Source organism: Mustela putorius, unplaced genomic scaffold (assembly GCF_011764305.1).
Source record: "Mustela putorius furo isolate JIRA1106 unplaced genomic scaffold, ASM1176430v1.1 tig00537350_pilon_pilon_pilon, whole genome shotgun sequence".
In the NCBI taxonomy this organism is placed as follows: domain Eukaryota; kingdom Metazoa; phylum Chordata; class Mammalia; order Carnivora; family Mustelidae; genus Mustela; species Mustela putorius.
This window is the reverse complement of record NW_025422471.1, coordinates 25266609-25292047: the sequence shown is the minus strand read 5'-3', so window position 1 is coordinate 25292047 and position 25439 is coordinate 25266609. Positions and strand designations below refer to the sequence as shown.

General features: G+C 45.9%; 1 protein-coding gene across 2 annotated transcripts in view; it reads left to right on the top strand.

Moving 5' to 3' along the window:
- The first annotated feature begins 1302 nt into the window (after positions 1 to 1302).
- Positions 1303 to 25439, top strand: part of IQGAP2 (IQ motif containing GTPase activating protein 2) — a 294682-nt gene continuing 270545 nt past the window's right edge. For both annotated transcript variants that reach the window (XM_004766845.3, XM_004766846.3), the window contains exon 1: positions 1303 to 1692. In XM_004766845.3, the coding sequence (XP_004766902.1) occupies positions 1647 to 1692 (46 nt within the window). In that variant the 5' untranslated portion in view covers positions 1303 to 1646. The remainder of the gene's footprint in view (positions 1693 to 25439) is intronic.

Here is a 25439-nt window from a genome sequence, read left to right as displayed (position 1 = left end):
CTGTTACTTAAAATGTGGCTCTTTCCTCCTTGAATTGTTCTTATAATTAGAAGCACCTGCTCTTTAGGGAAGAAAAAACCCCATTCATTCCATTGCAGCCAGGTGAGAATCTAATGTTTCCAGAAAAGAAAAGAAAAAGAAAAAAATAGGAGAGGGAAAGAATCCTCTTGCTGGCCTGAGTGAGATTTCCCTGAGTCTAGCTGAAATCCCTCGTGCCTGTTTTCTCCCAGAACCACTGTAAGCACAGCCTGCAGATCTGCCCTGTCAGCATCTCCCGCTGCTTGTCAGAAATGCAAATTCATGGACCCCAGCCCACACCAATTGAACTGGCAGCTCTGAGGGTAGGGCCCAAGAATCTTGAGTTTCAAGGGACTGCATCACCCATCTGAGACGGAAAACAGCCGGCCGAGGTCTGTATCTTTGCATACTTCAAAGGAGTGTCACTCTGCCCTTTCTCTCCAGTTAAAACATCTCACAACTCCACCTCAGTTATTTTGACAGCACGTGGTCATCCACGCCTCCCGCATTTGACAGACAGGAGAGGGCACAGGTAGAGAACAGTCCCCATGCCTCCAGATGTTACCACTCTGGGGCACCAAGAGATTAAAAAAAAAAAAAAAAAAAAAAAAAGAACAGCTCCAGGCGACCGCATTAGAAAAACCCCTTTTAAAAGAGTCGCGAGCAGCTTAATTTCCTTTCAAGCGTAGCGGGAAAAGGTTTCTGTGGTGTAGACCCCACCTGGGCCGGGCGGCGGTTCCGCACGCCGCGGGCGTGGCGTGGAAGGGGAGCGCGCCAAAGGGGCGCCGAGGACGACTCGCGCTCGCGTTTCGAGGGGTTGCTTGGGTAGTGTTTATCTCGCTCTCCCAACACACATGCACACCCTCTCAGTTTCTGGTCACGAAAGGCGAACCCTGCATTGTGTAGACAAAGAGTCGCAGAAGCAACTTTCGAAAGAAAGAAAAGAAAAAAAGAAAAAAGAGAGAGAGGGGGAAAAAAAAAAAAGCACCGCGCAATCTCCCCAGAGGGCAAAGAACCGCGCTGTTTGTTCTTCTGTAACTGAGCAACACCCCGGGCGACCGGCGCAGCCTGTATCTTCTGCGGTTTTGCTTGCTCTTCCCCGCGTGGGTTCACTTCCACCCTCAGAACCCTCCAGAAGTGAAAATTCAGGCGGGGCGGCCGCAGCCCCCAGGCAGCCAGCGGCGCACGGGCCCCAGCTGCAGGGGATCCCGGACCCGGCGCCCCGTTCAGCCCCTTCCTCCGCCCGGGCGGGTAAAGGGGCGGGCTCAGGCGGCCCGGGCGCTGCGCCCCGCTCGCGGTAGGGGTCGCTGCGACGCGGCGCGCGCTCCCACCGCGGAGAATAACGGGGCCGGGCTGCAGGAGAAAGGAAACCTGCCCGGGACGCGGCGGCGGCCGGGACGGAGCGAGGGAGACGAGAGTTCACTTTTGCTGGGGTGTGAGCGCGCGGCGGCCGCAACGAGCGGCGACCGGGGAGCAGCGAGCGAGCGGGCCGCCCATCGCGGGGCGACCGAGGGAGGGCAGCGAGAGGCCGGACACGAGCGCCCCGGAGGGGCGCGGAGCCGGTGAGCCTGGCCAGCGAGCGGAGCCGCGGGGGGCGCGCCTCGGGCGGGCCCCCAGAGCCGCGCAGGATGCCCCACGAGGAGTTGCCGTCCCTGCAGAGACCCCGTTATGGCTGTAAGTACGCCGGGTGCGCGCGGCTTCCGCCGGCCTTGGGGAGCCCCCTCCCCGGGGACTACGTTGGAGAAGCCGAGGGAGCCGGGTGCGCGGCGCGGAGGGAGCGGGAGGGCAGCGGCTGTGTCGTTGGCAAAGTTGAGAGCTGAAGTTGCAGAAGGGAGTAAGTAAGCAGCCTTCTGCCGTTCTCCCCACAGATTCCTGTTCCTCAGCTGGTAACCCCAGTCCTTCTCCCGGAAAACCCGCCTGGGGAGCGCGGGCGGCGCTGGGTTGCGCTCTGGACCAGGCCAGGTTGGGGGTTTAGGGGGATCAGGTGAGGAGCCCTCGGAGCTCCGGGACGCTGCCGCCTGGGGCCGGGGGGTGGCGTAAGGGACCGGATCGTGCCGACTCCGAAGGAAAGTTTGTTTGCTGTGGCTACAGGTGGGCGCCGCAAGTGCTGTGCCCACGCACTCCACCAGTGGCAAAGGCGGCTCTCTTGGACGGGCAGGCGTCTCCCTGCCTGCTCCCTCGAAATGCCCCCGAGCAGCAAGAGCCAGTTTGCACCCCCACTGACGTGAATCCCATACTGGTGCTGCTGCACCGGGCAGCGCCGGACCCAACGCCTGTCTTCCCTCCTGTTCCCTACGACCCTGTCAGGACTGCTACCGGGAGAGGACGCAGAGCTGGACTCCCCAGGATCCGGCCCGAGCCCGCGTGACTTGACCGAGATGGTGTAGATTACCCCGCCAGGGACTGCCGTTCGGAAAGAGGTTGCTCTGGCGGATCGTGAGTGGATGGAGCTAGATTAGCACCAACCACGTGGCTTCATGGACAGAGTTCAGAGTCTTCGCTAAATGTGTGCCAGGAAGTATTTCCTTTAAAACAAACAAAAAATTGGCGCTCCGTCTCCACGGTTGGCCCTGTCCGTGAACCCGAAGACCACTGGTTAATCTTTCGCCCTGGCTTGGCCTTGTGACAGAGGAATCAGGTTGGGGTTAAGGTGGTGATACCTGCCGCAGGGTTGTTCCATGCGTTTGGGAAGGTGGGGCGGCCGGTCGGGAGGGCCGGACACTTGCCCAGTTAAACGGAGGGAGTAACTTGTGGAAGTTCTTTCTCTGCGCTGGGCTGCGAATGGATTGTCAGAGATAGGAAGTTCGTTTTGCCATGTGACCCTTTTGGTGTCAGGCAATGAGGAAGAAGCCCCGGGGAGCCAGGCGCAGCCTCTGTACAGTAGTGAAATGCACAGAACAGTTGGTCAGGACCCAGTTCTTTGCAGCCTGGATGACCCTTGAGTAAACCACAGAGCCAGCAGAGCTCTTTGCATTCAAGGAGGCATGCTGTGGTCATTCAGTGTGTGTGGTGTCAACCACAGGTGGGTTAAACGCTTTTGTTGATGTGACAAGCTCCCAGCACAAATGGTAGCTTCTCTGTGTCAAATTAGAAGATGACCACGAAGTCTGGAAATGAGGCACAGACACACCAAGAAAGGGCTTTCCATACCACATTTTCATGCATAGTGTAGTTGGTGGGTCATCTCTTACTAGTTCAATATGCTCATGCAAAGTGGCTGTGAACAAAGGGCGTGAGTCACCTGTGGAGACGGAGAGATCTGTGATGTTTGCTTGATTTTTATTTTTTCCATCGAATGTACCTGTGGACCTAGCATACTCCAGGAGCAACAACCAAAGGGGTTTTGATCTTACAACCACAACACTCTCCATGGCCACTTTCTCTGGAAAGTGTTGTCCAGGTTTTCTCATGAGTCTGGTGTTACGGGGTGTTGTTCAGCCTTATTGGAATCACTCTCACCTGCTTTCCCCCAGCTCACGACCTGCTTTGGACATGGAGTAAAAGAAACCTATTGGACAGTTTCCAAACTTTATGGTCACCCTAAAATATTAAGGCATTCATAAAGTAGCCTTCTAAGTCCTTAAAATGAACATTTCTGAAATTTGCAACTGGACTCATAATTAATTTTAAAAGAACGTAGTTGAACACACTTGAGTGTTAGCCAGTGTTAGGTAACACCTACTATTCGTGCTAAAGGAGACTGTGGTGTATCAGAATACATAATTTCTGGTAGTGGGTTGATGGGGGGGTAGGCCTCTGTCAACACTATGTCCTCACTGCAGACAGTGCTGTGAGCTTTTCTCAGGAAGTCTGGGGAAGGAAAAGGCGCTGTCCTTGCGATGTTGATTAAAGATTTGTGCTTCTCTTGTCTGTAGGTTTGGTAAGTACAGGTTCCATGAGACCTTGGACTATAGCAAACAGGCTTTATTCTTGACACTTAACAATAAGTCAAGCCCCAATACATGTCCCATCCATGGTCGTTATTTCAGTTCTAGGACCATGTATTCTGAATGAAAGGTATTTGAAACTGGGCTTTGAAAACAACTTTTTAGGAATTGGTATTAACTGTGAAACTGGTTTTAGTTCTGGTCTTCTGTTCTGCCACCGCTCCTCCCCTTGAAATATCACTTAATTCAGTAATTGTTGGACAGAGTAAACTCACTGAGCTCAGGGCTGTCACGGTATCTCTCTTCTCTACCAGGCTGAGTGTCTGTCAAATACCCTATAGTAAGTTGTACTTGAGGTTTTGCTTGGTGAGTTCTCTGTGAAGGCACCTTTCTCAGATTTCTGACAGGAGAGATTGCTTAAGTCTTCCTGATTGGCGCACTGGAGCACTGAATTAAAACTAAATAGATCACTTTCTATTTAATTCCTGCCTTTTCCATTTTGGCCACATTCTCCTGCAACCTTTGAAATTACTTTGAGTCCCATTACTACAGAACAAAGCTAAGTAACTGCTCATTCATGCCATGATGCAGGGAAGAAGTGGCAAAAGGCAAAGGTGGAAATGGCTTTACGAATTTAGACCTAACCAGAATATTGTATGATATATTATCACAACCAGAGCATCCTTCTACACTCAAAACCAAATTTATTTATTTTTAGCTATTTTGTTTATTAACTTGAGAGAGGGAGAGAGGGCATGAGCAGGGGATGGGCAGAGGGAGGGAGAGAAGAAGCCAGATGCCAGGCTCTAACCCAGGATCCCGAGATCATGACCTGAGCCAAAGTCAGACGCTTAACCCACTGAGCCACCCAGGTACCCCCCAAACCAAACTGAAATGACACTTAAGCTTAGGCATGATTTGCAGATAATTTTCATGCTGTTGTAATGAATTATGATGAATTAGCCAAAGTAATGCTCAAACCACGTTTGCCACCTGTCAAAAGTTTTCTTCCAGTTACTTGAGAGTTAAGAATACAACTGATAGCAAAAGAGGGGCTTTGTGATTAGACGTAGATGATCTCACTCGGAATTGATAATTCAGTCAATATTCAAGTGCCTACTGTGGGTAGGTAGTCAGTGTGCTTTTGGCAAGAACTGTGGTTATTTGTCCTCAGCAAAACTTCTCTCTTGAGAAACATTGTAAAGTTGGTAGTGAACAGTGTTTCACTGTTTGTTTTAAAAAGTGTAACCTGGGCCTAATGGAAGGGGTGTGTGTGTGTGTGTGTGTTGGGCGGCAGTGGAGGGGGTGGGTGGGGGGGAGGTTGGGGGAGGGCTATTCTGCCTGATGCTTCGAGCTTTTCTTTCCTTTCTCCTCCTCCTCTCATCAGTGCATCTGACTTCCCCATTACATCTTACATCGCTGGTGTTGTGTGAATGCAGAAGGTTTAAGGTGCCTGCTGTGTTGCCATGTGATGCTATCATTGGAGAGTCAAGTCACTCCTTTGTGTGCTATTGTTTGGATTGAGTTTTTCAAAAGGATCTTCAAGGTCAACAGCTAAAGTGTTATTTTAATATGCTTTTAACTTTAATTACCCATGTTAGCCAAAATGACTTGTTTGGCAGAGTTTAAGCTTGGTAATACCAAGTGTGTTTTAGAATTTAGTGTTTAGGGTGTTAGCTGATCCCCTTTTTCTCTAGGGAACCATTGGTTTGATGTTGCCCCTTACCGTTCCCACTATGCAAGTTTTTTTTTTTTTTTAAGATTTTATTTATTTATTTGACAGACAGAGATCACAAGTAGGCAGAGAGGCAGGCAGAGAGTGGGGGAAGCAGACTCCCTGCCAAGCAGAGAGCCCGATGTGGGACTCAATCCCAGGATCCTGAGATCATGACCTCAGTAGAAGGCAGAGGCTTAACCCACTGAGCCACCCAGGTGTCCCCCCACTATGCACGTGTTTTAACAGCTCATTTTACTCAAAAGTCTAGTATACACACTGATCTAACGCTCCAAGTCTTCGTGGTAACCGAAGGAGAAACAAAGGCTACTCACTCACCTTCTGATTTGATAGTCAGGTGTGGTCCTGCAGGGTGGGCAGTTGAGCCCTGGGGTATTAAGGTTAGGGAACTTGGCAAGAGTCAGTGCTTTTCATGTACAGCTGTTACCTTCTGCTCATTATTACCTTAGAGAGGGCCCGTGTTTCCCCATGTCGCAAAGGAGCTGAAATCCATGATAATATCTCAAGGTCACACAGCTGACTGGTGACAGTGGGAACTTGAAAGCTGGAACCTTCAGAAACTGAAGGCTCCTTTCGCCGGCTGTTGTCAGTTTGTCTCCCTGAAATACTCAGAAGGGCTCCACCTCTTTTTTGTTTCCGGTGTTGGCCACGATTTTCTCAACCTCCAGAAACCTGTAGCTATTTGGATAGTGTGGTCTTTTAAACAGTGAATGCACCGCATGGTCTAAACGGGATTTTGCTTCCTCCCTGCCCCCAAGGAAAGCCTGGAAGAATACATGAGCCTTTTATACAGTACATCGAGGCTTCATCAAAGGGTTTTCTGTGTGTGTGGAGACATCCCATGTCACTCTGAGGCACCGAAATGAAAGAAAGTTTTTGCCATAATACAGTGGTATGCTCCAGCGATTCCAAATGGGATAATTTGTAAAACACACTTGATTACGTATACTGGCCATGCCTTAAAATCGGGGGTTGATGAGAAATCAGGCAGAAGCTTGCAGTGAGGGGACCAACAAGCAAGCCAAGACTTTTTTTCACTTAACTGTTCTCTTTGTTTTTCTTCCTCGAAGGGCAGCATGGTGTCAGTGAAATGGCAAAAGCTTTGTAGTTAAGTAGATGTAGGTTTGAACCCTTACTGCCACCACTGATGGACTGTGTGGCCTTAGAGTTTTTCTCTGGACCTCGAAGGGAGTGTTTTATACTCCTGTAATGGTGGTTGCTGTGGGTCCTGGCATACATTGCTGAACTGTGGAGATTTCAATTAATTGAGCACTTAATCTGTACAACAGTTGATGGGTGAAAGAAAAAGGACCACGGGGGACACAACTGTAAGAGAACCTGGGAGATACAGAATAATAGTTACGCCTCGGAGTGCACTTCCTAGTTCTGTGGAAGAGAAGACACGAGAGTGATGGGTTTGGATGGGACAATAGGAAGGCTTCATGGACTGTGAACTTGAACAAGAACTTGAGGAAGGTGGGAGGAAACAGTTCAAGGTTTGTGTGTATTCATGGTATAGATAGCGTGTGCGGGTTGGAAGCTTTGGTAGTTGGGGACAGTTGCCAGGGCACACTGGTGCAGCTGGCAGGGGATTTCCTAGATATCCCAGAATCATTTCTCTGTAGACGACAAAGGGTCCTCAGAGCTGTCTTGAGGAAAGTAGCTCGGCTCAGTCTCTTACTGAAGTATCATTTTCTTTGAAACGCTCCCCACCTTTTTTGAACCTTTAACTAGATTTTGATGGGTGAGAGGCCCAGCCAAGTGGGGAGTGTGAGTGGAGTGCTTGGTGCTGGAAACTTCAGGTGGGCCAGTGAGGTGTGTGCGTGGGGGCGTTTGGGGTCCGCTCTCTCTGCTGCTCAGAGATCCCTACACCGTGCTTCTAGGGTTGGGGATTCCTGTGGATGGGCAGGTTGGTCAGAGTTTTGTCCAGGGTAGGAGAGCCATCACCAAATGATGCTGATGCTTATGGTACTGAAGGTGATCCACGAATACAGACGTGGGTAAACATGGCGCCTATTGGGTGCTCCTTGGCTCCAGCCAGGGAGACTGAAGACTGACTCAAAACCATCCAAGAAGGCGCGTTCTCTGAGAACAGGTGAGCAGGACAGGAATCTTGACAAGTAAACTACTGGGCAGTAGAGTTTCTGTTACCTCCTTTTTTCATCCTGTTACCTGGGGCAATTTTTGCTTCTAAAATTTGACTAGAGATTTAGTGCCCTCCAGTGACCTACATCTCTGTTTTGTGGGAAGATGGCTGATAGCACATTTCCCATTCAACATCTTGATGTAACGAGACTCTCAGTGGACTCCCCTTTAGTTTTGGAATCATGGGCTAGACCGAGTATGTCCATGCACCTACACAGATCTGACAGTTGGTGGTGCCCTAGCCAGAGCAGTGTTTTTCAGGGAGCACTTTCTGGAGGAGCAACAGCAGCAGAACATCACCTGAGAACTTGTTAAAAAGATGAATTTCTGGGCACCCCCGACCCCTGCCTCCCTAGACCTTCTGAATCAGCACCTGGGGCTGGGCCCACTGCATGTCAGAAAGCCTTGTAGGGGATTCTGCCGCCCTGCAGAACGGCAGAAGTGAAAAGATGTTCCTCATGCACAGTCTCCCTCCTCACAGTGCTTGCAGGTTTTTGTCTGAAAAGTGAACACATGCCTACAATACCGAAGGCTTTACTTAACTTACTTCTTGTGTGTTTGATTTGAGCACACACCTGGCACCTCATACGAGCCTGGGCACTGATGTCTATACAAATTTGTGTTTATTTTATGGGATTTATTTTTGTCTGTCTTTAAGGTCGCTTTTCTCTGTTCTGGGAAACAAATGGGATGCAGAAGATAAAGTCCAAAATCCCTATGGAGGAGGGATGGAGGCCCACTTCCCAAGGATTTCTAGGTGGAGGAAGTACTCTTAGGAGCTATTGGGAAAACTTTCCGTGTAAAAGGGAAGTGCCAGGTTGGTAAATCTGAACTCTGGTATGGGGGCCTGGACAGGAAGGGCTAAAGGATGTCCTTGTCCTCCATCTTCATCTTCAGAACAACTTGAAGTATTTTTAATTCACTCACTTATTCATGTCTAGTTCTACGTGCTGGGAGAAATACTGTTGGACTCAGGTCACACCCACACTGCTGGGAAGCTGCAAATCTGTTTGTTTTGCTGATTATGGAGGACATTCCTACGATTTGATTGAATTTTTTGCTTGGGGTTCCCAAAGATGACTTTTTTTTTTTTTTAAGATTTTATTTGGCGGGGGGAGGGACGGGGAGAGAGGGAGAGAATCTCCAGCAGACTCCCCAGGGAGGCTCAAAACCCTGAGATCAGGATTAGAGTGGAGATCAAGAGTTGGATGTTCAATTAAAAAAAAAAAAAGTTGGATGTTCAACTGACTGAGCCACCCAGATGTCCTAAAAGATGGCTTTTAATTGTTCTCCTGTATCCATTACTATCAAATTTCTAAAGGAGGACCTTTTTATATAATTTTTAAAAATTAAGATCAATTAGCTCCTGGTAATTTCTTTCATTCTCGTGGTTTTTTTGTTGTTGTTTACAGATATTAATTTAATCTTAAGTAATGTTAATGCATTTCCTAGTCCTCTCCATCTAAGACTTAATTTGCCAGTGATGGAAGCAACCTATATTTCAATCAAGTGATGTTTGTGTTCATTATCTAGCTGGTAGGTTGGTGTCCTGGCACTGAGAAAATGTTCGATAAATATTTGCTGTTTTTACAAGTTTTGCTTAAAGTGTCTGTACTGTTTCTCTAAAGGAGGGACTTGTTTCTATTATCTGTTAAAGATAGAGCAGCTTTCGATTGCCAGGCAAACGTTTAATGTTTAGATTTGTTTTCCTACTGTATGAAACCTCAGCAAGTTGCTTGCATTTCTCTGGGTCTTAGTTTCCATACTTGGAAACTGCAAGTGGAAGGTTCATGCTCAGAGGGTTAAGTGATGTAATACGTGGAAATGTACATGTTCAAAGGTGCCTCTGGAGAGTCCATGCTTGAAAGTTGGAGGGGCAAAGGCGATGGCGGTTCCCCCTCATCGTTCCTGCCCCATGCCTCTCTCCCCTGCTTTTTGCCCTTTTCTCTCCTGAACAGAAAGTGGACTTAAAATCCTGGGCCCAGGTGAGCCTGGCTGGCTCCATCAACAGAGCATGCAAGTCTTTCATCTTGGGGTCGTGAGTTTGAGCCCCACATTGAGGGTGGAGTTTACTTAAAAAAAAATTTTTTTTTTAAAAAATCCTGGGCCCATACTATGTTGAAAGGATATACTCATAGGGAAATTTTTTTAGTTATCCAGTTTGGAAATTGACTGAACCTTACTTCGGGTGGAGATCAAATTATCCTTTCTAATATATATGTAAACAAAAACAAAAACAAACAAACCCAATGTGTTTCCTTGCTGTTTCCAAATGAAGTTTGACTGGGATTGGATTCTTGTATGGCATTTTTCTGTCATCCTAAAATGATAGTGGAGTTGTTAGTCACACATCTGAGTGAGGAACTGTCACTGTGCATTCCTAAGCATCCTCTTGTCTCTGACAGGGCTGTCGATTGCTATTGGGGCTGCTGCTCCTTTGAAAGCCCACAGGGTTCGTGATGATCTCAAGATGGGCAGGAACCACTTGAAATAAGTGTTAGTCTTTATGCTTGGTTCCCGTTATAGAGTTGGGTATGGCGAGCAGGGTCCAGCTTGTGCTGTAGCTGTCTGGAAGGGAGGCGAGGAAGTGCACTGGGTTTGTCGGACCTCCCCCAGGCCTTACTGCTTCTAGAAAGTTAGTGAAGCTTAAATTCATGGGTCCAGTGAAGCTCAACGGATAAGAATAACTGGCTGTGTTCGTTGGAGCCAGGAGAAATGGAGAATCTCGGCTGCATTTCACCTTGGCACTTGGAAATGATGCATTTGTTCAGTTCTCCTTCTTGAGCGGGCATTTTATTCTAGCACGTTTCCTATAAAAGTTTTCTGTCCACCCCCCCCCCCCCAGTACTTACTGCCTCAGCAAGGGAGAATTTATTTTTATTTTTTTTTTTTAAAGATTTTATTTACTTATTTGACAGAGACAGATCACAAGTAGGCAGAGAGGCAGGCAGAGAGAGAGAGAGGAGGAAGCAGGCTCCCTGCTGAGCAGAGAGCCCAATGCGGGACTTGATCCCAGGACCCTGAGATCATGACCTGAGCCGAAGGCAGCGGCTTAACCCACTGAGCCACCCAGGCGCCCAGCAAGGGAGAATTTAAATTGGCCAGGCTTCAGTGATGGCTACACGGCATTTGGCTACATCTGCCACTTTCTTGTCCTTGGCCTGAGCCCTGGGATGACCAAGCAGGCTTCACAGGCGTGGGGTGAGGGGGCTGGGAAATGTTTGTCATGTAGTCAGCCTCACGGGTTAGGAGTTCTCCTTTCAGCCACCCCCGAAACTGTACTGCCCCCATATGAAATCCAGGAAGGCAGCTTCCCAGAGCTTTGCTCATATTGAACCCTTATAAGTTGTCTGAGACAGAGTCATTACAGAGCTGAAACACAAATGCTTTAGCTTTCATTCCGTAGCGGAGATTTTCTGAAGGAAAAAAAAAATTATTTAAAAACCATATATAAAGATAGTTACCTGTCAATGGGAAGTGGGGTGACACCAGTCCTTTCCTTTCCTTTGGCACTAATTCTGGATACAGTCTAATTTCTTCCTTGGTTCTTTAATAAAATGTTTGCTGTCGTCTGTTTGAATTCGCCGGTAGTTGGGAGGATTGTGCTTATATATTCGTCTTCAGTGTAGGCTCTGGCAAGGGTGGGAATACTATTTTGAATTGATTAACCATGAATTACCTTTCGAAACAAATGAGTTTGGAAAAACATTGTGCTACATGGAGTCCTCTAAGGAGAAACATGGACAAAATTTTAAAAAACACCCTTGAGGGTCAGGACTGTGTTTTGGTTACTGCTGTATCCCCAGTATCTGGCGCATAGGTCAACTGTTATGTCAGCAGTGGGTCTATCTAGATAATGAGGTAATGGGTGAATTAAAAAAAAAAAAAAGTTTTCCTCTTCAAATTTTTTATGAACATGTTTTTTATATTTAAGAAGGTTATAATAGTTATCCTTATCTGATGAGGCTAGAAAGTTCTTGTAGAGAAAATTGGAATCTGAAAGACAGGTCTGTTGTCATGGAGGGATTCAGTGGGGACCTGATTTTCAGGTGTGTGTGAGAGAGAGAGAGAGAGAGAGTGTGTGTGTGTGTGTGTGTGTGTGTGAGAGAGAGAGAGAGAGAGAGAGAGAGATGGAGAGACAGACTATGGGGTGAAGTGTTTGAAGATCCAGGACTCATAGTTGTTAAGCTGTTGGAGTTGGGAGAGAGATGATGAGAAGCTGGATGAAAAATCTAAAGATCAGCAAGGTGAACTTAGCAATGGGGACAAGAAAACATCCTAGCTGGGCAGTAGCTACTTAAGGTTTTCTGTTTGTTTTAGTAACTTCCACACCCAAGGTGGGGCTCAAACTCGAGACCTTGAGATCAGGAGTCACAGGCTCTTCCCACTGAGCCAGCCAGGTGCCTTGGGTTTTTAAAACATGTGAAGGGAAAGTGTGAAGGACCCTGATCTGTCAAAAGCAATAATGACCCTCAATCTGGTGTCCACTGTGACAATCAAGATGGTCGACATAATAGTAGGGGATTAGTGTCTTGACTCACAAGAAGTCTCACCAGCCTGTAAAGAGGTGGACCACTATTTTTCTTTCATTCAACAAGAGGTTACTTACATTCAGCACGTACATACAATGGAATTTACATAGTCTGCAGTTGCCTTTAGAGGTCAGGTGTGATCTGAGTCTTAGAAAAGAATAAGAAGCCTTGGCATGTCCTTTAATTGGAGATTGCATTTGCTGCCTTAGTCACTCAAACTGGGAGGAAAATAATTGTGAACAGTACAGAGATCACCGTACACAGGAGTCCAGCAGCTTCTTGGCCTCTTGGAAGCTGCCATTGTCCCCTGCAGCATCTTAGACAACCCAGGTAGCTGGTGTGGAAGGATTGTCACCCTGGAACCATGTGAAATACAAGGAACCGTGAGGTCAAGAGCTTAGGGTAAGGTGTCAATTGCTTTGTGACATTGCATATGACTTTCTTGAGCTCCTGTCTGTATTTGAAAAATGAGTTTCACCTTTACCTCAAAAGAGATACAAGGTATGGGAAATTGCACTGAAAATGATTCAAGTGTGTGTATGTGGGATCGTGTCTGAGAGTAATTTTGCCACGTACTTGAGTAACTTATTGGAGTAGTCTTACTCAAGTTAGTGTTGATCACTGACTCACCGATCTGCCTCAAAGGCAGTGCCACTTGAGTTTTGTAACATATGCTGTCTTTGGAGCCATATTTGAAATGAGATTTGCTTCTTCCTCTAGTTTAAAAGGCAAAGTTATGACATGTGGTAATGTTATCTGTGAGATGTAAACTTTCTAAATCCTAAGACAAGATCTTTGGCCAGATCCTTCCTTGTCCAGCTGAACATTTCTTTTAACAGGAAGTATAAATAATGCATATACAAATGAATAGTAGGATCTTTAAACTTGAAAAAACTTGTCAAGAGTAATATCTTTGAGACCTGTGCTGTAAGCAAGTGTTTCATAAAGGGAATGTGGGACAGGGGAAACCTGTATGTTGAGCAATGGGGGATGAAACTAGGGAAGGCAACTCTGTCTCTCAATCTGGTGATAGAACTCCTTTCTTCCTAGGGTGCCCAGGTGGCTCAAACAGGTAAGCATCTGACTCTTGGTCTCAGCTCAGGTCTCCGTTACATGGTCGTGAGCTCAGGCCCTATGTTGTGCTCCATGCTGGGTGTGGGGCTTACATAAAAACAAAACAAACAACCCTCTTACACTGTTAGTGGGAATGCAAGTTGGTGCAGTCACTTTGGAAAACAGTGTGGAGGTTCCTCAAAAAATAAAAATAGAGCTACCCTATGACCTGGCAATTGCACAACTGGTTATTTACCCCAAAGATACAGAGGCAGTGAAAAGAAGGGCTGTATGCACCCCAATGTTCATAGCAGCAATGACCACAATCACAAAACTGGAAAGAGCCAAGATGCCCTTCAATAGACGAGTGGATAAAGAAGATGTGGTCCATATATGTAATGGAATATTACTCAGCCATCAGAAAGGATGAATACCCAGCTTTTGCATCAACATGGATGGAACTGGAGGAGATTATGCTGAGTGAAGTAAGTCAAGCAGAGAGAGTCAATTATCTTATGGTTTCACTTGTGGAACATAAGGAATAGCATGGAGGACCTTAGGAGAAGGAAAGGAAAAATGAAAGAGGGGGGGAATCGGAGGATCAGACGAATCATGAGAGACTATGGACTCCGAGAAACAAACCAAGAGTTTTCAAGGGGATGGGGATGGGGTGTGTGGGGGACAGGTTTACCTAGTGATAGGTATTAAGAGGACACGGATTACATGGAGCACTGAGTGTTACTTGTAAACAATGAATCATGGAACACTACATCAAAAACTAATGACATAGTGTATGGTGACTACAACAACATAATAAAAAGTAATAATTAAAAAAAATTCCTTTCTTTCCAAAGTTGAGATGTTGTGATTTATTTTTAAGTAAAGGAAGGGTAGAAGGCAGGGCAGCTGGGGTCATTTGGAGCTTGAGAAGAATTCTCAGGATTGCTGGGTGCCAGTAGTGGGCCAGCTTGCTAGGTTAATAGCACATCTTGGTTTAGGACTCATGTAAGTAATTCATGGTTGGCAACATGGCTGCCTAATATTACAATGAAAATGTTGAGCCTCTGGATCCCATCCCCCAGATACTCATTTATTTGTTTTGGTATAGAACTCTAACATAGGTATTTTTATTTTGTTGTTGTATTTTTCTGTTTTTAAAATAAAAAATTCGAGTCTTCAAAGCCTCAAAGCACAATACTGTGAACACCCATTCCTTTCGCTTAGCTTCTCCAACTGCTAACCTCCCCCCATACCACTCTATCTGCAGCCACTGGGCGCTCGCCACTAAACGCTCAGCCCCCATCTTACAGGCCAACAAGGACCTTCTCCTCCCCAGCAGCATCTGCAGGACTACCAGGACTATGGGTTCAAGTCCACTGTCTGGTCTGAAAGTCAACACTAGGATTTTCTTCAGGTGTACTTTATAACTGAATGTATGGATCCATGGTCCAGGCAAGTTTCTCATGTTGTTTCAGGTCCACCCCCCCCCCCAACCCCCTCATCCCCATTCAGGCTGGGGAAGCCCAGCCTGAATGGCTGCTGCTGCCTCCCTATCAGTTCAAGGACACTGAGTGCCGGAGGAGCCAGGCCCACTTCCTGGCCTGAATGCCTTATGAGCGATAGGGTTTCCTTCCAGCACACCACATCAGGAGGCCCCCCCGGGTCTAACCTCCTGAGACATGTGATTTTATTTATTTTATTTTATTTTTTTATTTTTTTATTTTTTTAATATTTTATTTATTTATTTGACAGAGAGAGATCACAAGTAGGCAGAGAGACAGGCAGAGAGAGAGAGCGAGGAGGAAGCAGACTCCCTGCTGAGCAGAGAGCCCGATGTGGGACTCGATCCCAGGACCCTGAGGTCATGACCTGAGCCAAAGACAGAGGCTTAACCCACTGAGCCACCCAGGCGCCCGAGACATGTGATTTTAATAGATGGTTTTAAAACTCTGTAGGAGATTCCAACGGGCACCTAAGTCTTGAAATCCACAGAGTAAAAACCCCTCATTCTGTGTGTATGCATGTTTGTCATAAAATACACAATATGAAATTTATCATTTTAAGCATTTTTAAGGATACACTACTCAGGCATTGAGTGCATTCATAGTGTTCTGCTGTCATAACCACAGTTCATTTCCAGTGCTTTTTCTCTTGTCAGACAGCAACTTTGTACTCATGAAGCACTTATTGCCCATGTCCCTGCCTCCCAGCCTCTGGCACCCACCCTTCCTCTTTCTTCATCATTGTGATTACTCTAGATATCGCAGGGAGGTGGAATCTGATTTCTGCCCTTTTGTAATTGACTTAGGTCACCTACTGGAATGTCCTCAAGGTGCATCCCAATTGTAGCATGTATCAGAACTTCCTTTTTAAGGTTGAATAATGTTCCATGGTGTGTATATGTACATAATACATATATCATATGTATTATGTTCCATGGTGTGTATAATATATGTATTATGTACACACACACACACACACACAGGCACCATGTTTTGTGTATCCATTTGTCCATTGACGAACACTTAGTTTCTAACTTTGGCTATTATGAATAATGCTGCTGTGAAAATAGGGGTGTACGAGAATGTGTGGGAGTCTCTGCTTTTGCTTCTGTTGAGTGTATACCCAGGAAGGGGTTTACTGGATCATATAGTAATGCTCTGGTTAATTTTTAGAGGAACTACCATCCACCGCTCACTTTTCAATAAAGTTAATTGAGGAAGCCTTAGAAGGGTGAAGTAGCTTGGAGTTTAAGGAGGAAGTCAGCACGCAGGCCTCTAGGCTCTTGTTTGTATTACCTCCCGGAGGGTGTGTGTGGATTGACCTCCTCTTCACAAGGCATAAGGACCAAGGGTGTAAAATGTAACTGTGGCAAGATTTACTTCTTTACAAGCTCAGGTGGTTTGTGGAATAAGGGTTAGAATGTAGTCTTTCCTCAACAGTATGCGTAACTTCTTAAAGAGTTTAGTTTGGAACTGGTAGTTTAAATAAATAGTATTACTGCATAGAAAACAACTTGCCCTTGGTCTCCATAAGTAGTGCAAAGGGAGGTGGTAGGTTGCCTCTCGGAGACTGGTCACATTTTTAAAACAGAATATTATAGTTAGCTCCTCCAAATAGCAAATGTGTGACCTTGGGCAAAGCCTTAACTTCCTTGGGTCATGTTGTGGAACTGTAAAAAGGGGATAATAACAGTGGAATGAATTAATCTGTGTAAAGTCCTTGGTTTCTGGTGCAGAGAAAGCGCTCATTCAGTGCAAGCTATGAATATAATTCCATCAATTTCAAAGATGTTATTTAGATCTGATTGTCTTTGGAAGTATTATTTGAAAGCGGGTATTTTTTAAAATGAGTTACCACTGGTTTACGGGACTTGGCATCTTTGTTTGGCAGTCTGTGACGGGCCCCTGAGGCCTCTGGCATGAGGATTCTTAATCTGAAAAGTAGCAGGAGCGTGTGAGAGTAAGCATTGTGGAGGAACTGTGGACTGCAAGTCAGGGCGGACTCTTTTCCAGGGCTGAGAATGGGTCATCTTTACCGACAGCTACAGCTGTGGGGTCCAGAATAAGGAAGTGTATTTGGTGGGTATTGGCTTCGCTGTACCCTGCGTCAGGTGGATCCAGGACTGGGCAGCCCGCTTTTCTGGAATGCTCGTGATTCTTCTATTTCCTGGTTGAACATGAGCCAAGAATTTTCAGATCAGTCTACCTCCATCAAACCATGTTGCTGTGTGTTAATGGTAAGGTCAGGGCTTCTGCTAAATAGAATCTAGGAAGTCCCAGGGATTATTTAACAAGAGAAAATGTTGGATCTGCAGAGCCAGTAGCTTAGGAAGTATTGAAAATTGGGCAATTATACTTGACTGGGCAACCCTGATTTAACCCTGTTCTTGGGCTTGCCTCTGGTTGCCTTGAACAGCCTGGGGAGAGATGTCCCATAGTGCATCATGTCTTCTAGGAGGGGACAGGACCACGAGAAGTGGAGAATGTGCGCACGGCTCTAAACAGAGGAATTGGCTTCTGCCTCGTTCTGTCAGTTTAACTCCTGAAGATGCTGATGATAACATGGAGACATGGCCTTCCACACGCCAGGTGCTGTTCGAGGCACTTGATACGAATCACCAGATTTAACCCTTACCCTGACCCTCCGGGGATGGTAATGTTATCCCTATTTTCTAGGAGAGCTGAAGGAGGTACAGAGCGATTGAATGACAGAGTCAAGATTTGAATCCAGGCAGTGTGGCTCTAGATTTTGCACCTACCCTACCTGTTGGAGAGAAGTGGAAAAGTCAGTTTTTGGCACTGGATGCTTTGTCTTTTGGGTATTCCATTTAGCCATTGTATTAATTTCCTGTTGAAACTGGGGTCTTACCTGCAGTTGGAGAGAAAACAGTCATGTATTTTTGTCACAGTTCTGGAGGCTAGAAGCCGAGTCACCACCTTGACTGGGCCCTGCTCCTCCAGAAGGCTCTGCAGGAGGATTCCTTCTTGCGTCTTGTCTTCCTTGCTAATAGGTGTGGCTGGCGGCACTTGCGGTTTCTTGGCTTTGGGCTGTATCACCCCAATCTCTTCCTCTCTGATTACCTAGAATTCTCCTAGGTGTCTGTTTGCCCTTCTTACAAAACAGCCGTCATTGGATTAAGGCCCATGCCAATCTGGTGTCACTTGATTTTAATTCATTGCCTCGGCAAAGACCCCGTTTCAAAATAACTTCACATTCCAAGATTCTGAGTACATGGGAAATTTGGTGGTGGTGATGGGAGAACTACTGAACCCAGTTTAGCCGTTAACTGGGGGAAAAGGAAGAATTGGAGGCATTGTACATTTTTAGCACAGGGACTTTGGCTGCTCGTAAACAGGTGGTAAGTATCGCCATGGGGAGGTGGTGAGTTAGGGGGTTGGCTGGTACCTGCTATTCAGTCAAGCATTTTGCTTATGGCCAAACAGATGAAAGAAGGGGGTGCAAGCAGCATGTGGGGGGGGAGCAGATAACAAAGAAAGGGTTTGGCAGCCTCAGAAGGCTGGTGAGGTTATGGTGGGCGCCAGCCTAGTAGAAGACACTCTAACAGCCACACCGCTGAGCAGCAGGCACCTCATTCTCATAATTGGAAGCTTCTCTCAGTGACTTCAGTCTTTGCAGTGCATTCTGATGAAGAGAGCCGGGTACTATGTGGTCCTTTTTTTTTTTTTTTTTATTAAAGATTTTATATATTTACTTGACAGAGACAGAGATCACAAGTAGGCAGAGAGGCAGGCAGAGAGGAAGGGAAGCAGGCTCCCCGCTGAGCAGAGAACCTGATGTGGGGTTCGATCCCAGGACCCTGAGATCATGACCTGAGCCAAAGGCAGAGGCTTTAACTCATAGAGCCACCCAGGTGCCCCTAGTATGTGGTCCTTTTTAGAGCAGTTTGTATCAAGTTGACTTTGCAGTGTCTGCAGGCTTCGCCGACAGTTAGGCAGAAAATAGCCTCGTTTAGAAGTATTTGATCAAGCTGGGTGGCTGAGATCTACATTGTTCCCAGCATCATTTCTATAGCAACAGGACTTTCTGACAAAAATCCGTAACTGAAGTTTATGAATATCCATTTTCCATGTTTTGCTTTGGCCTGATAAGCACAGAAACAAACTTGGGGCTCATGTCTAGGATTTATGAAGGCGTTTTGCATTGTTTTCAGTATATTTCTCTTCCTTCTCTCTTCATTGCTCTTGTATCTTACTGTTTTTTTTTTAACCCCATTTCTTTATTTCTTTATACTGTTGGTTGTTTTTTGTTTTTATTTTTGTTTTTTGTTTTGTTTTATTTTGTTTTGTTTTTACTGTCTTGGTTGACCCGTTCAAATATTCTTAGGAAGGAAGGAAGACATAGGTGTTCATGCAATGAAGGAGCACTTAGGGCCGATTTCTGCCCTTCGAGAGCTGATCTGTGCCCAAGAAGACATCATAGTGTCGCAGAGCCCTGCCACTGTGGCTCATTGTCACTCAGCTGTGCTTTGCTCTCCTCTGAAATCAGAGCATACCTGCCGGATGGCGTCACTAGGACAAAATGGGATAGCAAGGGTAAAGCACTTAGGGACTCAGAGGAGCAAAGAGGGGTCCCAGAGGAGATGGCGTGAGCTGAGACCAGAGCTGAGAATGTGTACATGCGTGTGGGATTCATGAGAGGAAAGCAGAGCGGATGGGGGCTCTTGGTTGCCATAAGGCAAGGATTCTTAGGCACTGGAGGTGCAGCAACTGCGGCATCGTTTCTGCTCCTTCCTCTTTCAGCATTCCTTTTCACTTGCAGCAACCCTAAGCCCATGTGCACCTTACTTTGCCCCTATATTTGCTCCATCTGGAACATGTGCTAGCTCAAGAAATCAGGAGGCCTGCCCTCTTCACTGATGGCAGAAGAACTGATGTGGAAAATTGAAAATCATAACACTGGTGACCAAGACGATTTTGGGAGATGGGTTCCTCATTACAGTTTTATTGCTTGCGTTTGCTTTTTCTTCTCCTCCATCCTCTTTATTTACTGCCTTCTGTTATATATAAACTTTGGAAATCTGCATTAGTAGACAGCTGTTAATGTTGCCATTGGAGAACCACAGACACAACTTAAAATAAATTGATTTTTTTAGTTTTTTATTTAAATTCAATTTTGTTAACATATAGTGTATTATTAGTTGCAGGGGTACAGTTGAGTGATTCATCAGTTGCATAGAACACCCAGTGTTCATTATATCACATGCCATCCTTAATGTCCATCCCCCAGTTACCCCATCCCCCACCCACCTTCCCTCCAGCAATCCTCAGTTTGTTTCCTGTGATTAAGAGTCTCTTATGGTTTGTCTCCCTCTGTTTTTTATTTTATTTTTCCTTTCCTTCTCCATTCTCATTTTCTTGTTTTTTACATTCTACAGATGAGTGGGATCATACGGCATTTCTTTCTCTGACTTATTTCATTTAGCAAAATACCCTCTAGCTCCATCCACATCATTGCAAACGATAAGATTTCATTCTTCTTGATGGCTGAATAATATTCCTGTGTGTGTGTGTGTGTGTGTGTGTGTGTGGTACATACCATCTCTTATTCATCCATTTGTCTTTAGATGGGCATCAGATTCTTTCCATCATTTGAGGATAGTGGACATTACTGCTATTAACATTGGGGTGCATGTGCCCTTTTGAATCACTATGTTTGTGTCCTCTGGATAAATACCTAGTAGTACAATTGCTTGGTCCTAGGATAGTTGCATTTTTAACTTTTTGAGGAACCTCCATACCGTCTTCCCAAGTGGCTGCACCAGTTTACATTCTCACCAACAGCGTTAGAGGGTTTCCCTTTCTCCGCATCTTCGCCAACATCTGTCATTTCCTGACTTGTTTATTTTAGCCATTCTGACTAGTGTGAGGTGGTATCTCACTGTGGTTTTGATTTGTATTTCCCTGATGCCGAGTGATGCGGAGCACTTTTTCATGTGTCTGTTGGCCATCTGGATGTCTTCTTCGCAGAAATGTCTGCTCATGTCTTCTGCCCATTTCTTGAGTAGTATTTTTTTGTTTTTTGGTGTTGAGTTTGATAAGTTCTTTCTAGATTTTGGATACTAGCCCTTTATATGATAGGTCATTTGCAAATATCTTCTCCTATTCTGTAGGTTGCCTTTTGGTTTTGTTGATTTTTTTCCTTTGTGTGTGAAATCTTTCTATCCTGAAGAAGTCCCAGTAGTTCACTTTTGCTTTTATTTCCCTTGTCTCTAAAGACGTGTCTAGCAAGGAGTGGCAGCAGCCAAGGTCGAAGAGGTTGCCGCCTGTGTTCTCCTCCAGGATTTTAATGGTTCCCTGTCTTATTTAGGTCTTTCATCCATTTTGAGTCTATTTTTGCATAAGGTATAGGAAAATGATCCAGTTTCATTCTTCTGCATACCGCTGTCCGGGTTTCCCAACACCATTTGTTGAAGAGACTGTCTTTTTTCCATTGGATATTCTTGTCTGCTTTGTGGAAGATTAGTTGACAACTCATTGATTTCCAATGACACAGAGCGATGCTTATAAAATAAAGTGAAAAGTCAGGATGTACCATGGGGAAGTTAGAACTTAAATTCTATGGGGGAAAAGACTGAAAGGAAGTACATCAAATTGCTAACAGTTGTTTTAGATGGAGCAGTTTCCTGTTCTTTATCTTTACTAGAGAGACCTATAATGCTTTTAAAAGCAGGGGAGAAAAACCCCACAGTAGATTTCATTATCATTGTCTGATTGTGAGAGAATAAGTTCTTTCCTATCTGGACTTGACTTGGGTGTTAGAGCCTCAGGTAGAAGTTGTTGGTGTGATAGAGCAAATTGCTGATGAATCATCTTGCCTTGATTTTGCTGCTGCTTTTTCCCTGAGCTTGGAACCTCCATAAAACCATTTAGACCTCCTGGATCAGTATGTGTGTATCACCTGGAAATGGGAGATTTTCATGTGTGCTGGTGTTAGAAGTTGGAGGATAGACTGAATTTGAATTGGAAACTGTTGTGTAACTTCATGGATCAGGATGAGAGTAGGTTTTCCCATGGCCTGTGCCAATAACCTCTTTCTTGACACCCTCAAGTCATAAGATTAGAATGCCTTGGCTGAGTTCTGGGTTTCCCTTCATCGGCGTCCAGTCGTTTCCAGTGAGTGGAATTTCGGTCGGCTGGCACATCACCAGAAAGGACCAAATTAGACATAATTGCACATCAGCTCTACTTTCAGGTCTTTTGCTTATGGTGCTCTGCAGAAGCTCGCCAGACCTGGAGCTTTGTACTCCCTGGGAATGGCATGCCCCAGAAGAAAGGTTACAGTGGAATCCATCGTCCAATTCTAGACACACTTGTGGGGAAAGGCGAACTCTATTAATGATGCCAAGGCAAAGTGTCAGCTGGGCCTTTGCTGGGCAAACTGAGACCTGGGTCCCCCAGCCCCTTAGGATGGATCTTTCTCTGTTCTGTGACACAAACTTCCCTTTCCTAGACAGCAAACTTGGGGAGGAGAGGAGGAGCCAAAACAGTTGGAGAGTATGCAGGGCATTTGAGAAAAGGAGAGGCAGGGTGCCTTTTCAGGGAAGTTGAGCTAAAAATAGAGCGCAGCCATTCAACAGTTGCTTGGACACTTCAGACACTGGGGTTTGTGCCATTGTTCCTTTTCTCTGCATTCCTCTTGAGTCCTGTCTCCTTTTGCTCTGTGTTACAAAGGAACTGGTCTTCGTGCTGTGGAGGCTGGGATGAAGCCCTTTAATATGCTGAGGGAGCTGGACGAGAGGATCCCCGAGGCCTCTCTGATGTTATAATAGGTAACCTAAGGCCTGTGCTGCATGGGTAATGAGGTGACAAGTGGGAACCCTTCCTGCTGAAAGGGCAGGGCCCCAGATCCTCTGTCCCTCTGCCCCTGGCTGTCACACACTCAATGGCATGCTCCTCTCATGGCCAAGGGTAGAAAGTCATTGAGGGAGGGGACGGCAGGCCTTTTACTGCAGAAAGGATTTTTTTTTTGGTGGTGTGAGCATTAGGGGATGCCGAAGGGGCAAGAGAAAATGACAGTATGGTTAATTCTCTAGGTTGGGCTTTCTCAATCTCAACACTTGGGACGTTTTGGACAAGACTGTTCTTGGTTCCAGGGGTGGGGGCAGGGCGGGAAATGTGCACTGTGAGGTGTTGAGCAGCCTCCCTGAGACAGGAGATGCCAGTAGTTCCCACACCCGCCCCTGTTATGACAACCCAAAATGTCTCCATATATCGACAAACCTCCCCAGTTGAGAGTCTGCTATAGATAAAGAAACAGAATTGTTCTCTGGATATTTCTGTGTTGCTGGGTTCTGTTCTGGCCCAGCTCCCACCTTAAGCTTTTATAATACCATTTACTGGACCAATTAGTGTTTGTGATGGTGGGTGGTGATTTAAAATGAAATCGCCTCACTTTCATGCTCTGGGATTTGGCTCTGAAATAAAGTGAGCTGAGCTCTTCTCCCTCCCCTTTCCAGAGTGCATGAATAATGAGGCTTTTCTGCTGGGAATGGGATTATGCTTTTTCCCACCTTTTAAATCTCTCTCTCTCTCTCTTTTTGTTTTCTCAGTGTTTCTACCATGACTAGTATAACAGGTTTTACTCTGACAAAAATGTTAAATTTTAAAAAGTGTTCTCGCATAGAGCGCCTGTCCCGTGGTGAGGTGCTCACGTGTCTTGTGAGGACCTCATGACACTACAGAGTCGGAGATCTGGGGGTGAGATTCTCCAAGTCAGATGAGCTTCCAGGAGCTGCCCACAGCTGGTTCACAGACTACGCTCTAAGTAGTGAGGTTCTAAAAGGACTGACCCTTGACAATTAAAACAAAGTTGGCAAATAGGTCCAGTGCGAGGATGGAACCCTCTGAACCATAAGGCTTTTGGCAATCTGCTCTGCAAGGGGCAGCCCATAGACCTTCCCGTGGGCCAGACGTGGTTGTCCGAGCCCGGCTGAAGCCTTGCAGGCTGTCCAGCAGCAGGGGGACCAATGCTGACAGCCACTTACCTGGCCCTGGGCAGAGCAGTTGAACAGGACAGCCTAAGACAGATGGTTGCACCCTCTGAATGGGCACTGGAGAGGCAGGCCGGCTCCAGAAAGGCAGCAGAGGAGACCATTTTAGACTCTGAGTGGTTTGGCTCCTTGGCTTCAATTTTAGTAGACAGAGTCACACAGGGGGACCAGCCCCTCTGAACAGCTTTGGTCTAACTTGGTATTTGCTCAGCTCTGCAGGGACCAGAGAAGCCAGGCACCTGCTCTCCTAGCAAGGGACTCTCTCCCAGGGTATTGGGCAATATGACAGTTGGTGCTGTTCTTGTTACCCTGAAGCCTTTGTTTCCGTGGGTCTGCTGGTACCAGGGATGGAGTGGGAGAAGGTACTTGGAACCGTGGGAAGAGAGGAAAACATTTCCAACTGGTGATGCAAGGGAAGGTGGGAGCCCAGGCCACCCACTGTTCTGGTGCCTGGAGTGGGGATTGGGTATCAATCTGCAAGGACAGCAGTGTGTTCACATGGCTTATTCAACCAACTGACTTAAAGAATATATATTGTAGAAGTAATAAGTTGTTATCTAAGCAAAAAACCTGAAGTGTAAAGAAAAAAATTTCAGTAATTGTTAATTTTCTTACCCAAATATAATCATTGTGAGGACTTAAGACATATTTCTTGGGTTTTTTTTTCCTTCTATATCTGTTTTTTGTTTTGTTTTCTTGTGTGTGTGTGTGTGTGTGTGTGTGTGTGTGTGTGTTTCTTTTGTTGTTGTTGTTGTGTTAAAATTAGTTAATATTCCTATCACCATGATGAGGGTGTTAAAAGAAAATTTGTTATTCAGAATTTTTCTAATTTTTCAAAATTAGAAGAGTGACAGTCTACAAAAGTCTTTGTGGGGGAACAGAAATCAGTGAGATCTTACACTCTGCAGAAGTCTAGAGATCCTGAGTAAATCTTAAACTTCAAGTTCATGGGGGATTTGCATATGAATATCTTTGCTCCAGCTGAATGAAAAGGGACAAGCGCGCGCGTGCGCGCGCACACACACACACACACACACACAACTATTTTGCTTGTGTCGGGTTTCAGCATGTTTTTACGTTCTCTCATAATATCCCTCTAAGAAGGGAAAGCATAGGCCCCTCTAATTTATAGGTGAGGACAGGAGAGTTACAGTAGTTTAAAGACTAATAGGAGGTACTAGTTCAGACCTCTACATCATTCAACATGTCTTGACGGCAAGAAGTAATAAGATTTAGGATGAGAGAACTGTCCCTTGCCTAAGTTAGGCACATGGGCCTATGTATAATGATTGACTTGCATAATGCTATGTAACAAATTACCCTAAAAGTTAGTGGAATAAATCCCCCACTGTTTACAGATTCCCTGGGCTCAGAATTCAGGCAAGTTGCAATGGAAAGGACATGTCTCTGCTCCATTCACTGGACCAATTCAACTTCTAGTGGGAAGGGAGACAGGAATCATCTAGGAAACTTAACCACTCATATGCCTGGTCCCTGGGCTGGAATGACTTGAAGGCTGAACTCAGCTGATTCTGTTCACCAGAGCACCTATCAGT